The 15,580-nt window shown below is 45.0% G+C and overlaps 1 protein-coding gene across 2 annotated transcripts; it reads left to right on the top strand.

Moving 5' to 3' along the window:
• Nucleotides 1-2,800: 2,800 nt before the first annotated feature.
• RDH11 (retinol dehydrogenase 11) lies at nucleotides 2,801-14,127 on the top strand. Of its 2 annotated transcripts, none has more exons than XM_037125951.2 (7): nucleotides 2,801-2,957; nucleotides 5,279-5,397; nucleotides 5,735-5,890; nucleotides 7,008-7,112; nucleotides 7,700-7,909; nucleotides 10,258-10,447; nucleotides 13,541-14,127. In XM_037125951.2, exons 1-7 carry the CDS (start codon nucleotides 2,890-2,892, stop codon nucleotides 13,641-13,643), a joined length of 951 nt encoding a protein of 316 aa, XP_036981846.1. In that variant the 5' UTR covers nucleotides 2,801-2,889; the 3' UTR covers nucleotides 13,644-14,127. The 2 variants fall into 2 exon arrangements, with proteins under 2 accessions (XP_036981846.1, XP_036981847.1); XM_037125952.2 differs by lacking the exon at nucleotides 13,541-14,127 and adding an exon at nucleotides 10,555-10,732.
• The last annotated feature ends 1,453 nt before the right edge of the window (nucleotides 14,128-15,580 follow it).

Below are 15,580 nucleotides of genomic sequence, written 5' to 3'. Positions count from 1 at the left end.
TTTTCTTTGCCATCTGGCCCAATGTTAAGCTTCGTCAGCAGATGGCACTGGAGAGACATTGGTGGGGAACCGGGTTTGCCTCCAGGTCTGGCACTACCTACAGCTTCCCCAGTGCCGACGTCAGCTTTCCTCCGCAGGTGGCCTCCCCCAGCAGCCGTCTCCCTGGGGGACCTACAGCAAAGTGCCTCCAGCGAGACAGTCCCTGTGGACAGCTTTTCCCTGGCACCTTAGACAGTAAATTTCCAGCAAATTCCACTGATGCAGCACCACAGCAACTGCTGTGCTTTTCCGGGTGCTATTCCTGCTCGTCTCCAGCAGGGTCTGGGTCTCAGGCCAGGAGTGGAAGGGGTCTCCTCCTTGGGACTATCTCAGCCCAGATAGTGGCTATGATATATTGTATTATACTATATCGTGTTGTTTATAATATTATATCTGCTTTTAAATTTTTTACATTATATCTGTTATATTTTTTATTATATCTGCTCTTTTTACCTTCTTTTGAGTTCTCTTTACTTCGTACTAGCTCATGAGCTGGCAAGCCATGGCCCACAGGTGAAATCCAGCCCACTGCCTGTTTTTGTAAATAAAGTTTTATTGAAACACAGCCATGCTCATTCGTGTATATATTGTCTATGCCTCTTTTCACGATACAACAGCAGGGTTGAGTTGCAACGGAGACCGTAATGGCCCCAAAGTCTAAAATATTTATTTTCCTTGACAGAAAAAGTTTAAGGACCTTTGTACTAGCCCATCTCTCATTACTCCAATCCCCTATTATGATTAATAATTCTTTACAGTCAACTTTCCCTGTTCAGGTGCTGTGTGTTTTCTCCAGCCTGATTGGACCCAGACTGACACATCTCCAATCTCCCTGTCTCCTTTTTCTCAGGCCACTTGCAGGTTCCCCTGCCCCTACCTGGCCCCTAGTGTTCGTGCTCCTCAAGGGCCTCCTCCCTGCTTTTTGTTGTCGCCTCTCTAAACGACGTGTCTGTTTACCCATCTCCCGTTATCAGGTTTAACCAATGGTGTTTAATCTGGATTCTACAGATGAAATTGCGTGCCTGTTTTGTGTAGATGTGCAAACGTGTCTCTGTCTCGAGCCTCATCTTTTGGCAACATGGCTCAGTAGTTAAGGACACAGACCCCGGAGAGAACCTGCTTGTGTCTGAATTCCAGCTCTGCCACTGTGACCTGGGCTGACTTAGTCAACCTTCCTGTTACCTCAGTTTCCTTGTCTGTAAAATAGGGGAAATTATAGTCCCTACGTTATAGAGTTATTAAGGAAGTAGAAGGAGTAAATAGATATAAAGCACTTGGACTTGGCCAGGTATGTAATAAGCACTATGTAAGTTTAGGCCATCGTTGCCATTTCTGGCCCTCTGCCCTGCCCCACGCCTCAGCCAGTCCAGTGTTCCCCATCGTTCTCGTGCTGCCTGCTCTGACTCCAGTCCCTCAGGTAGGCTGTTCCTCTGCTCAGAGCACTCTTCTGTATACGGCTGCTTGCCCCCTAACTTCTGACCTTTCCTCAGGCTTCAGCTCAAATGTGTCCTCAAACAAGCTGTTCCTGATCTCTAGACCAGGAGGGGCCTCCTGCTCTGAGCTCCCAAAGCTTTCTCTTTTCCCCTTCTTAATCCTTATGTGAGCTATTCACATTGATCTCTTGTTTAAGGTCTTCCCTGACAGGCCAGACGTCATTTCTGCCTGCTTCCCTCTTGGACCTCCACACAGGAATACATGTGAAACAACACATGTGAAAAGCTTTTAATTAAGGTGTAAATCCTGTACAAATATTAGGTAACACAGCAAGGAACATGTGACGAAATTGGGTAACCTGATGTCCGGTGAGCAGAAACTTGTATGAAGGAAACCCTCTCCTCTCCAACTGATATGCTGATTTCAACTGACCTTGCAGTCTGTGTCTTTCAATCAAATGGAAGTGAATTATCCAGAAGAAAGATCCAGAATACATTTGTACAGTGCAATAAGGAATCACATCCAGATATTGACTAGCTAACCATCCCGCATCTTTACCCCCTGGAAACCAGATATAGGCCTCAGACGGCAGAGCTGCAGGGAATGACTGAACAGGGAGCCTTATTCCCATAGCATTTTCATGGTCTTCATTCAACACGGGATTGAATACTTTCATGAGTTGGCAAAAACAGTGGTGGTGTTAACCTGAGAAATTCATTGTTACCTTTGGGTTCATATTAGTAACCCAAGTCATCAAGAAAACCATATTCTATTACCAAGCAATGGTCAAACTTCAGGAAAGTTATGATAATTGCCATCATAATTCAAAATAGACACAGTAAAGTGATTCTCCTGGGAATATGTTCAGGGACCAATCGCTTCTGCTCCACTGGAATCCCTAAGGAGGAAGAATTCTCACCTCCTCCTTTCTTACCAACTGTCAGGCGCCAACTGCTTCTTTCCTGTGTCAACGGACTTAAAACATTTCCCAGGTGCCAATATTTGATCTCCAAGAGAAACCATGCGGTAACTGACTAACGATCATTGGGGGAAAGTGAACCGGGGTCTGTACGTGGGCCCCGGGAGATAGAGGTCTGGGGAGATTTCCCGAGAACCGCCGGTGGCCAGAAGGGCTGGGGGAGAGCTAGTTGGATGACCCCAAGGCCCTAGACCCTAAATGGTTGGGGATCTGCAGTGCACCTGGCGTCCGGTTCAACTTCTCTCGGCGACTGGGAAGAGCACGCTCCCTGCCTGCTAGCCCACGCCAGGCTTTGGACTACATTTCCCAGACGGCCTTGCTCCCCGGCTTTGCAGCCTTACTCAACTGGGGCGTGTGTGGGAAGAGAAGCTACTTTCGGTGAGCACCGCGGGAGCATCACCCTACGGGTTGCCCTGCCGCCGCTGCTGCCCGGCAAGATGATTGGGGTCCTGCTCCTACTTCTCCTCCTCCCCCTTCTCTTGTACATCGCTGCACCCCAAATCAGGTCTGTGCAAATATAATGTCTTCTTTTGAGAAGTCTTTGTTGGGGATGGCGGTGTAAATTCTCAATGAAGCTCTGTTCCACCGAAGGAAAAGGAAACGTCCTCGTGGGTCGGGTTAGGTTGGTCGATGGTCGAAGGAGGTCCGGCTGCTCTGGATGCGGGGAGGGTGATACCAGCGGAGCCCAGGCCGTGGGAAGGGACTGCGGACCGGAGCTCCCTGCTTTGTTTCTCCTGGTCCCTTTTTCCATCTAAGCAGCCCTTGCTTCCGGCTCCAGCGAACCCCGAGTGCCAGGCTATCTCAAACACTCAGGGTCACGGCTTTGGGGGTTTCAGACCCAAAAATAAGGTGTGGACCTCAAGACTGTTTTCCCCATAGCTCCCACGCCTTGAACCAACTCTATTCAGCCTCTTGCTTTCAGCCTCTCAAGTACAATGGAGCGATTCAACTTTCTGCTTTCTGAAACTGGATCTTGACGGGAATCGTGGCATCTGCATCTCCATTGCTTGCTCCCTGGTTATCGTTAGATTCGCTGTGCCTCTCTGGGCCGTGTTATAAAGGAGGGAAAATGATAACCCTGAGCCCTATCCTGCTTTCGGAGCAGAATTATCGGGATCGGAGGCATGCCCTGGGACTTCGGGATGGGCCGGAGAGGGAGGTGGTAAATCAGTCGATGGTTGGCTGAGTGCCCCGAGAGAATAGGTAGTGAGCTGGAAAACAGGCAGCCCGCCGATTGGTTGTAAGTAAATCACCAGTGGTGACAGTGAACCACAAACTGAAAGGACACAGAGGGGTGGCGTGGTGCGGTGCGGGTAGCTGTACGCCGGGATAGTCACGTCCCAATGGGACTGGGAGGCGCTCTAGAGGACACCGTCATTTTTTACCCAATTCACCTCTTCTTTTCGCCTCTCATCCAATTGTATTTTTCCTCTCCTCCGCACCCTCAGTGCTCCCACCCCCAGGCGCACTCCGCGGCGGCCGTACTCCGAAGAAAACGGCTGTTTTTAAAAATGTTTCCACCACAAAATCCTCTTATCTACATAGAATCTCACTGAAAAGTTGAACCTGAAATGAAAACAGTGCTCATTATCTCAGCGAGATTGTTCTGAGGAAGATAATACCCCAAGAGTTATGTTCCTAACCACCTAGTTTGGTCATGGGAGCTAGGCCAGAGCTAGACTTTCCACGTTGATTGTCCTCTTCATTCCTGCTTGTTAAGGTAAAGAAAGAGCTGAATAGAGGTCCTGAGACACTGTCCCTCCTGGAGCTGAGGGGGTGTGGGAAACTAGCAGTGGGAAACTAGCTTATTCTTATCTGCCTGGTTGCACTAAGCCAGTAGCTTTAGTGGCTAGGAGTGTGTGGCTTGCAATTCCAAGTTCAATGAAAAAGGCTGAAGTGCCCTTTGAAAGTGCATCTCCTAGTCAACAGATTCTTTTAACATGAGTTTCAAGATTGGCAGAGAAGAGAAGGGAACAATCTGAGGCCCGTGAACTCCTGTTTGTGTATTCATTCTTTTAAAAAAGGCTAGTAGGGTGCTTCAGAACAAGGACTAACTAAACCGGAACTTGAATCTCAGGTCCCTTTTGTACTCATTTGTTTTCTTTGTCTTATTTTTAGTAGTAGGTGTGTTTTTTTCTGTTTCTTTTGTCCCAGATTCAAGCTTTTTTAATTTTAACTTTTTGTGTTGGCTTAGCTGTTTATCAAGGCATAAAGGTGCCAGTTATTGACATAAACTGATTGGCATATATGGGCCAGTTCTTTATTCTTCCAGGCTGAGTCTTGTGATTTCCTAAGCCTATGGAAGAGCTTAGACTGAAGTCAGATTCCCAGCTAATCAAATATTCATCCAGTTCTTATACAGTAGGGAGTAGCTCTAAGCAATTATTATTGCCTTTGTAAGAGACTCACTTTCATTCTTTTTTAAAAAATATTTTACTTATTTTTCTTTAGAGAGAGAGGAAGAGAGGGAGAGAAAGAGCAGTGTGTGGTTGCCTCTCACCCCCACCCCCTCCACACACACACACTGGGGACCTGGCCCACAAACCAGGCATGTGACCTGATGGGGAGCTGAACCAGTGCCCCTTTGGTTCACAGGTCACCACTCAATGCACTGAGCCACACCAGCCAGGGCCTCACTTTTATTCTTGAGCAAGAATAGAAAACTTTTGTTTTCTTTCTTCCAGCCTTTCTTAAACCTATGAAATGACAGCAGTAGAAAGAACCCAAGCAAACTCCATTCTTGGGGTCTGAAGGCACAGGGCGTTGCAGGGCCCTCTGGCTGAAACAAAGGAATTAAAGAACTGATGAGCTCTCCTCTGTCTGCAGGAAAATGCTCTCCAGTGGGGTTTGTGCATCAACTGTCCAGCTTCCCGGGAAGGTGGCCGTGGTCACCGGAGCTAACACAGGCATCGGGAAGGAGACAGCCAAAGAGCTGGCTCAAAGAGGCAAGTTTATCCACTTCTGATTCCCTCCTGCTGCTGCCATTTTACCTCCCACGATGATGACCGTTCTCATTTACTTCCTCCAATCCTGGAAGTCGAGAACATTCTAAGTGCCCCACTGGTTTGCTGGTCTGAGTCTAGCACACTGCTTCATATATAATGGACACTTAACGAATGTTATTGATTTACTTTTCTTTCCTAATGTACTCATCATATACCTCTGTTGAAAAGTAGGGATAAAAAAATAAAAGGAGAAAATAACATTCAGCAGTAGTATCAGAGCTTCAGTACCTACTCTAAAACAGAGCTGACAGTTTGTCTCTTATATGTTGATTGACAGGGGCCCGTGTGTATATAGCTTGCCGGGATGTGCAAAAGGGGGAGTTGGTGGCCAGAGAGATCCAGACGATGACAGGGAACCAACAGGTTTTGGTGCGGAAACTGGACTTGGCTGATACTAAATCTATTCGAGCCTTTGCTAAGGGCTTCCTGGAAGGTGAGTGTAGAACTGGAGACTGTGTGTGGATCTTGTGATCGATGTGGCAGATTTTGCTAAAAGGAAAAGATTGCTCTCCCTCTCTAATATGTAGAAATGCTATATCAAATATAACCAAAAGCTTTTGATTCACAATTGAACTTATTAGTAACAAAGGGGAGTCCTCAACAGGCAGCAATAAAAGTGAACTCAAAAAGCTATAGCAATATGCAAGAACTAAAGCCAAAAATCTCACAGGAGTTTCAGAGCTCAGTACGAGTTTTAGGGTCTGGAAATGAGGCCTCAGGTGCTTGAGAGCTAGGGAGCAGTATCTGAGGCTCCACATAAGGTTGGAATTCACCAAAGGCCATCTGGCCCATTGTACAGGAGATTAAAAAAGCCCAGGCCACCAGCTGAGGGACATGACAACGAAGCTTATCATCTCTTCAGGACACAGGTGAGCAAAGAATAGTCTGCAAGAAATTAGAACCTCAATCTGGCATCATCTATGGGGGACAAGGTAGAAGTCACACCTCCAAATAGTGCAAGAATCTTGAGCTGAGAAATTCACATAAAGCCCCGTAGCATCACATGAAAAACAAATCCGAGAGCCTTCTGTCGGCATTATCCTCCTATAGCCCAGGGAGCCAGGCCTCCCAAGAAAAACAACTTCCACCAATATGAACGCACAGTCAGAAATCACTAACCACATGAGAAAATGAACCGTGAGGGAAAGTTGGCAGATACAACAAAGAAGTGAACCCAGTATTTCTTTTGGGGCCTGACTCCCAGTGGTGGGGGTGCATAGAAAATATCGTTTTTGCTCTTGCTTTGGAATCTTCCCAGTCAGCTGGGAGGTCTTTCTGTTGGGAAAGGCGGATGGAACACTTGCCAGAAGCAGTAAGCAGCTCCTGAATTGGAAGGACTGAAAAGGCCATTTGATAATTTAAGATGGAATTTGGGCATGTAGTAAAAGTATGCAGGAGTTCCCCAAAGTCTGAGAGTGAAAACAATACAAGATAAGCATAAGGGGAACATGGAGGAAAGATTGAAGTCCTGCATCTCCATTTCCAGAATCTAGGTGTGAGCCAGATTTCTCAGGTATAGGAGCCACAGTTCTGTCTCCTCTTCCCTGCAGAGGAAAAGCATCTCCACATTTTGATCAACAACGCAGGAGTGATGATGTGTCCCTACTCCAAGACGGCAGATGGCTTCGAGATGCACATAGGAGTCAACCACTTGGGTAAGAAATCTGGTCTCATCACACAAGCCAAACGGAACCTAAAGTTCTCCTTGGAAAACTTAGGGACCAGACTGAGTCTTCTTTGTGGTGTGATTGGACCTCGGGGCCATAACAGACCATTAGTAAACAATATATGTCATCGTCCTGCCTGATAGTGCAGGGATAAACTTGAGGCCCACTTGGTTCTGCCTACTTTTTCATTTGTGATTCAGATTCACTTTACCTTGGGGCATTTTGAACAGCCTAATCATACTGGGGGTGGTGTCGCTTTCTTCCTTCCTAGTGGTCCTTGTGGCCAGTGTCAGGTAGAGGCTGCCTGCTCTTAAAGCATGATATTAATCAAAGCTGGAAAGAGACAGGACATCATGTCCATTTTCACATAATCCAGACGTGCCTCACAGAAGGGTGTGTCTTGTGTCTCTGACTGTTTCTCTTTCCTTAAACCTGCGCTGAACTTGTTCTGTAGGTGATAACGAATTAATGAGGCAGAGGCCTTATTCCCGAGTTCTCTGCTTCCCATAGCGGAGTCCTGCTCACTTCACCCCTGCCTTGTTCCTGAACTCAGTTAATTTTGTTTTTTCTTCCAGGTCACTTCCTCTTGACCCATCTGCTGCTAGAGAAGCTGAAGGAATCAGCCCCATCAAGAGTAGTGAACGTGTCTTCCCTGGCACATCACCTGGGACGGATCCATTTCCACAACCTTCATGGCGACAAATTCTACCATGCAGGTCTGGCCTACTGTCATAGCAAGTTAGCCAACATTCTCTTCACCAAGGAGCTGGCCCGGAGGCTCAAAGGTAGGCTTCGAAGAAATGAGTGTGGACACAGGAGTCAGGGAAGTTGCTGAAAAAGCCCAGAAATAGCGACTGTTTTCTAGAGCCTGCCCTCCGGGGCAGCGCCTGCTTCCATGACTGCATCTGGGTTTGGTTTGGGGAAGCAGCCCACAGTGGGACGTTGGAGGCAACTCCCAGGGGGCGGGGAAGTGCTGACTGAGTTCGAAGGCTTCGCTTTCCCACTTACTGGCTGCGTGACCTGCGGCAAGTTACTTAACTTTTCAGGACTGACTTGCTCATATGGAAAATGGAACTGCTTCACAGATTATTGTCATAATTAATTCAGGCTTTGTGAGCTAGCCAAGGTTTATTACTCATAGTGAAACCAAGTGGAACAGAGGGACCTGAACTGGCATGAAATGCAGTTATTAGGATAAAACTAGGGCCGGGATGGGGCTGGAGGGGCAGGGTGTCTCCCTAACAGCGAAGGATCCGATATGAGGGAATGTATGCTTGAGGAAGGCACTCTCCAGTCACAAATAAACAGAGTTCCTCTGCACCATTCACTCTGGATTTCCAGTAAAGACAAAGGAAATCCAGGCTGGATAGTTGCAGTTGCCCAGGAGTTGAAATGTGCAGAATGCAGGCTTAAGGAATCAGACACAGGTGCCCCATTGTTGGAACAGGATCACCAAACCATTCAGACCACCCTGAGATGAGGCAGAAGGAAGCTGGTGGTCAACTCAGTTCATAGGTCCAGTCTCTGCCCAGGGCAAGACATTCTTTATCAGCTCTATCCACAGAGTCAGGTCAGTGGCCTGGCGGTGGGGAAACGGGCTCAGGATCAGAATAAAGCAGAGGCTGCATGAATGCAGAAGACTGATGGATGTGAGGACTAGGTGGGGGATGGCTGTGGCGCAGTGAAAGAAGCCTAGGCATTTCCGAAGAGTCATTCATTCAACCATTCAACAGACAAGTTTTCAGTGCCAGTGCCATTCTATGCACTGGATTCGGGGCTTGGGGTTGGGGTGGTACACAAGGCAGGTGCAGTCCCTTCCTTGATTTGGTTTAGATCCAATGGGGGAGAGATCATTAACAAGTACTTATACAACTGTAAGATCAGTTGTATAATACATGAATAATTTCATGTATTAAAATCAGTCTAATAATACATGAATAATTTTCATTGAAGAAATTCAAATAATGTGGAAGTATATAGAGTTAAACATGAAAAACCCCCTTATTCCCCTCTCTCCCCCTCTTACTTTTCTCTCCTCAAGAAACCACGGCCAACGACTTTTAAGGCCAACACCGTTCCAATCATCTTAAGCCTTTATGTAGTACATATTTATCATATATAAAGAACTGAAATTCCAACGTAATATCTTGCAGATCTTTCTGCATAGTACATAGAGGTTTACCCCATCCCTTTTGTTGGCTGCATTGTGTTTCATAGTATAGGTGTGCCTTAGTTTATCGATTCATTTCCTTAACAACATCTAGGTTGTTTCTTTGTTGTTGTTGTATAATTATAATTGTGGTAAATGCAATAAAGGGGAAGTACAAGGACCTGTAACAGATTTGCAGGGGGCCTTATTCAGTCTGAGGGACCAGGGTAGACTTTTCTGAGGAAGTGAGTTGCAAGCTGAGTCTTTGCAGGGTGGTTTGAAATTAGATGGGTTACAGCGTGGGGCAGACGAGGAGGCTGAGGAACAGGAAGAGCAGGAACGATGCATTAGAAGTTGGGCTGGTCTGAGAAACAGAGAGAAGGCTGTTATGGTTGGAACTGAGAATATAAAATGTGGGTCATGTAGAATAGAGTCGAGTTGAAAATAATACAAGTCCACAGTCCTTTATCTGTAGCTTGTAAAATCTTCAAAGGCCTAAAAATTTGTTTTGTTAAAGAAGCTTGACGCCAAAACACATTGGGCTACAAAACCTCACCTGTAATAGGGAGAGTAGGTAATAAGCAGTATATGTGTATGTATTATAGTACCTTTATAACACAGAAGAAAGTTGGAAACATTTCTGGCCCCAAGGTTTCCAGTGAAGAAATGGGGACCTGAAATAGCATATGTATAAATTCCATTTCTAAATGTATAAACGCACCAAACACTATTCTAAGCTTTTTTACATGAACTTATTTAATCCTCAGAATGATCCTGTGAGGTGCAGCTATTATTATCCCCACTTTACAGATGAGGAAACTGAGTCACAACATCCAGAGCTTGCCCAAGGTCACACAGTTAATGAGTGGTAGAGACGATATTTGAAACAGGGCGGTGTTTATTCATGTCCTCTGCTCTTTATGGCCATTTAGCAACATTAAGTCCCGCTTTTCTCTCTCTCTGTGGCACCCCGCCCCCCATCAGGCTCTGGTGTTTCAACATACTCTGTACATCCTGGCACGGTCAAGTCTGAATTGACTCGGCACTCATCTTTCATGCAATGGATGTGGCGGCTTTTCTCCTTCTTCATCAAGACCCCCCAGGAGGGAGCCCAGACCAGCTTGTACTGTGCTTTAACGGAAGGTCTTGAGATTCTAAGTGGGAATCATTTCAGGTATGAATATATTTGTTATTGAAGATGGAATGTTATTGCCTAAAGGAAATAATTTGGATTTGTTTGATATATCATGTCCTTTTTTAAAAAGCACGTTGCCTCCTTAGGTGGTGTGGCTCTGCGAGTTGAGTACCAACCTGTGAACCGAAGGGTTGCTAGTTTGATTCCCAGTTGGGGCACATGCCTGGGTTGCAGGCCAGGTCTCCAGTAGGGGGCATAGGAGAGGCAACCGCACATTGATGTGTCTCTCCCTCTCTCCTACTCTCTCCCTCTGTCTAAACATAAATAAATCTTTTAAAATAAATAAATAAAAAGTGTGTTGCCTAACATAGCTTTTGTTCTTTAACTCCAGGCTTTTTACCTTTTATAGGAGAATTTGACCCATTCACATTTTCTGTGCGTGTGGTAACTGCTAGGTTTGACTATATTCATGTCATCTTTTCTACTGACGACTATGCTTTCTGGTTGTTTCTTTTATTCCTGTATTTTGTTATGTCAATTCAGTTTTCTTTGCTCCTTTTTAGACTTTTAATTCTACTTTTTTATATTAAAAAGAATTTGAACCTGTATTTCTCTACTGTCTTCAGAACTGAAATAGAATCAGTGGACTCCTTTCTTGAATAAGTGAAGACTTCTAAAACTTTTTATTATGGAGAATTTTGAATATGCATAGTAGTAGACAAAATAGCATGTTAAATCCCCACATACCCACAGTCCAGCCTCCACAACCACTGACTCATGGCCAGACCTGCCCTGTCCCAATCTACAACCCCTTCCCATGTTTTTTCAATTCATCTTATTTTGAAGAAAATCCCAGGTATCACATAAGATCACATTCTTAACGTGTTTTTATCTCTGCCTTCAAGATTTTGTGGAAATGACCTGAAACTTTAAAGAATAGACTATACATAAATTAAAAGTAGAAAAAGACATACTCTGGTCTGTGCTTTACAAAAGCATCCCTGGTAACTGTGTTTACTGAATGAATAAGTACCCTACGTGAGAGATAATGAGTTCCCGACTTGGGGTAATGACAAGTGGAATGAAGAAATGGCTAGGTGAAAAGGCAGAATTTTTACCATTTGTTGATCAACTGAGTGAGGGAATCAGGGAAGATATGGTGGCTTGGGTGGAAGCCTGTGCTATGAGGAGATTGGTGGTGATATTAACTGAGACAGCATACGTGGGGGATCTTACTCTGCCGATTAAAACCCCACTGTGAATGTCAGCACCGTGGCTGTGCATGTGCCTGAACCACACTCAAGTAGCTCTTACTGTAGTATTGGAATAATTTTTACAGTATGTCTTAGCTTACAAGGCACTTGCGTCTCCATTGCGTCATTTGCTCTTCACCATAAACTTAGAAGAGTGTGAGGCAGTGCAGTGGAGGCTGCAGAGGCTGGCAGAGGCCAGGTCATTTGCAAAGTCATACAGAGCTGCTCCTCAGTGACGGACTTCTCACTCAGAAATGGCAGGCCGTGCCGGCAAGTTCCCTTAAACGGAAGTGCCATACTTATAAGGCTTGTTTTTTAAATACTTTATTTATTTTTTTAGAGAGGGGAAGGGAGGGAGAAAGAGAGGGAGAAAAATAACAGAGTGTACAAGAAGCATCAATCTATTGCCTCTTGCACACCCCCAGCCAGGGACCTGGCTGGCAACCCTGTCATGTGCCCCAACCAGGACCCAAACCTGCAACCCCTTGGTTTGCAGGATGACTCCGACCCACTGAGCCACATCAGTCAGGGCATAAGGCTTGTTTTTCAAATGCAAGATTTCTTTAAGTGGTTTTCCTCAAACTTTTGTGCATTTAAGAACCATCTGGGGCACTGGTTAAAAACAGATTCCTAGGCCTCAGCCCTTGAGATTCTGATTCAGTAGGTCTGGGGAGGGCCTGAGAACTGGTGTTTCTGACAGGTTTCCAGGAGATGCTCCTGCCACAGGTGCACGCCCGCACTCGGAGCCGCACTGTCGTGATGGACACAGTGCGAGGCGTTTGCTTCACGTCGTAATTCCAGACTTGTCAGCTCAGCCTTTTTCCTTCAGAATTTGCTTAGAATGTCCAAGAAGCAGTTTTCTTGAAATAGCATAGTTTTAAAAAGTGCTTTTTATATGATTTCAAAATTGCGATCCATTTATTCAGTCATTTGTTTAAAAACCCTACATTGAATACTGGCTGTGTGCTAGATGCAAAAATGACAAAAATGAGTAAAAGAATTATCCTTGAGAAAAATTTCTGGGTGCTGCAGAGTTGAGATACCCCTCCTGCATTTAATGGGCACCTACAGTAATTAGAATCACAGCAATGAAGAGAAGGCATGTGAAACACTGAGTACCTTGTTACCGTTTCTTGTCTGCTATCATGTCTTCTCTCACTGTTTATGAAACTGACTTTTCTTGTTCTTAAGTTTAAAAACAGGTGGACCAGAGATAAGAAGTATTTTGTTTACTACCCTGAGCTTCTCTGACCAGTGTAAATAGCAGGATCTAAGCTACGTGCAGTGTACAGTGTCCTGTAGAGCGTACCTCAGAGACTTATTTGAACTACATGGACCATAACACAGGTGTCAGGCAGGCCCTGATATTAACGATGAAATAATATACATACAGAGGGGGATATTAAGACTAAGTGATATGCATTTATAGCAAACACAGCATTCTGATCAGAGGTGGTCTAGTGAGCTCCAGCCTGGAAGTTACGTTTTCTCCAGGATAAAGACTGGAGAATGGAGACATAGCACGATCCCTGGGCTGTGAAACGCCTCAAGGACATGCAGTCCCTGGGTTGGTTTTCTGTTGTATTTCTTATCCCAGGCAGAGAACAGGCTCCATTCTTTTCTTTAATTTTTAAAAAATTTATTGATGTTCAAGAGAGAGGAAGGGGAAGACAGAAAGAGAGAACCATCGATTTGTTGTTCCACTTATTTATGCATTCACTGGCTCATTGGTTACTTCTCATATGTGCCCTGACCAGAGATAGAACTTGCGACTTCAGTGTATCGGGATCATCCTCTAACCAACTGAGCTACCTGACCAAGGCAAGGCCCGGGCTCCGTGCTCAACCCTGTGCTTCACACCTCTCTCTTTCCCTTCCAGTGACTGCCATGTGACATGGGTCTCTGCCCAGGCTCGTAACGAGACCATAGCAAGACGGCTCTGGGATGTCAGCTGTGACCTGCTGGGCATCCCTACAGATTGACAAGTGGTGGCAGTTGGACCCAAGAGACGTGCCCAGCAGACTACTCAGTACTCCCTGCCAAAATGATTCTCCTTTAGGATGGCCAAAACCTTGAGCACAGAGAGAGCAAACCTTTCAGACTTGCCAACTTGCTATCTGATAAAAGCCCAGCATACACTGCCAGATTCTTCAAAATGCCTTGCATTTGTCCAGATTTACTTTGCTCCTGTTATTGCCAGTTACTAGAGACCCCATAGGATAAGTACACCTTCATGAGTACACCTGCAAGCTCATGTTTTCCTCCTGACACCTACTACCCGGCAGAACCTGAGCTATGGCAGGGTTGGTTTATGGCAATTTTGTTCACAATGTAGTTCCTCCCAACCAACTAACCCTTACTTCGAGAGGGTCACACCACAGCCTCTGCCAAATGCCAGGAGTCACTGTGGCTTGGCACAAGAGCAGGGCTTGTCCCTCATCTCCTAATAAAACCATCATGGTGCCAGCCTCTGGATTCTTTGGGGAAGTTTAACTGAATCCGGATGTGGCATGGCTGTATCTCTGCCAACCTAGAGCCGCTGCTGTTAGGCCCTTTCCCATGCCTGGACCGTGGGAGAACTTCCTTTTCTAGGGCATTAGTGGGTCCCGGCGGATGGCAGAAGTGAAAATCAAGTTTAAATTCTCATTTTCCTGCTGTTTCTCTGACCTGCAAGGAGATAGTGAAAGGAGCCGTTTGAGAGGGTGGGCCTCCTGACTCCATTGCTGACCTCAGACCCACGGAGGCCCTCCTTTCAGTGCCTTGGTTTCCCTTTGACAACCAGAAGATGGGAAAGGCTATTTGGTGATGGCTACTGAGTATGTGTGTTTCTGTGAATTTTTGCAGTTGGGAGTATTTTCACCAAATTCAAAATAGCCCAAAAGAAACAGTGTTAAACCAGACCCTGATGCAGGTAGATGATCAGAGATGGAGCCAACCAGTGTCACAGTCTCTGGTGGAAATGGGTAGAGCTGCAAGGGGACGCAGACTGTTCACGTCGGTAACTACCCACCACCAAGCACAAGGGTAGCAAGAAAGAAGTTCCCAAAAGAGAATAAGCCTGCAAAATAATGAAGGGACTAGTTAAGGATTAAAAAAAAAAAAGCTGAAGATGCTAATATCCAGCTATAGAAGAATTAAGGGGGAGCAGTGGAGTTAGCAAGGCTAATTGGGGCACTGTCATAAGCCCCAGTCAACCAAGATGGCAGAAAAAAACCACCAAAAAGAAAAACCCCCCTCGATTTTTTATTCAGCAACATTAACTTAAGGACTGATATTAGTAGTTACAGTTGACTTAATAATCTTTGAGGGCGTTTGCTTACATTATCTTGACAAGCTTAAAAGGTCTATTTCCTGAGGAAAAAAAAAAAAAACTACATTGTATTTGGAAAACTTTTATCAAAAGAAATGTTGCCAAAGGAAGTCCGAGGAATTGGTAAGTTTCCATCACCTGTTTACAGTATGTCATCCTAATGGGATTGTGATTTTCTTGGACCCACAATGATATATTCACTTTGGTGGGGGAAAGTTATTGGTCCACACTCTTTTCATATTTGTAAATCATTTGTTGCACTTGTTTTGACCATTGAACTATATATTTGGAAGTGGTTATTTTATGGAAAAATTGCAAAACGATAATAGTGCAGTGGAATAACTGAATTCATATTTTACTTAATTGAACTGTCAATGACAAATAAAATTTTTTGATTACTTATTGTGTTTTAATTTACCAGAATAAGAACTACAAGAATTAAAGGAAAGTTTTCTTAGGGTCAACAGAAGAAAACAATTAAATGAAAATTTAATTATAATCAAAAGAAGAAAACACTTTGTTATTACAGTTACACAATCGTTTCTCATTCTAAGGATTGCCCTAAAGTGTAGCTATAGGGCAATGCCATATAGCTCATTGCTCAACTGA

The sequence above is a fragment of the Artibeus jamaicensis genome, unplaced genomic scaffold (assembly GCF_021234435.1).
Source record: "Artibeus jamaicensis isolate MK-2021 breed Jamaican fruit bat unplaced genomic scaffold, CSHL_Jam_final contig_851, whole genome shotgun sequence".
NCBI lineage: Eukaryota > Metazoa > Chordata > Mammalia > Chiroptera > Phyllostomidae > Artibeus > Artibeus jamaicensis.
This window is presented reverse-complemented; position numbering and strand designations above follow the sequence as displayed.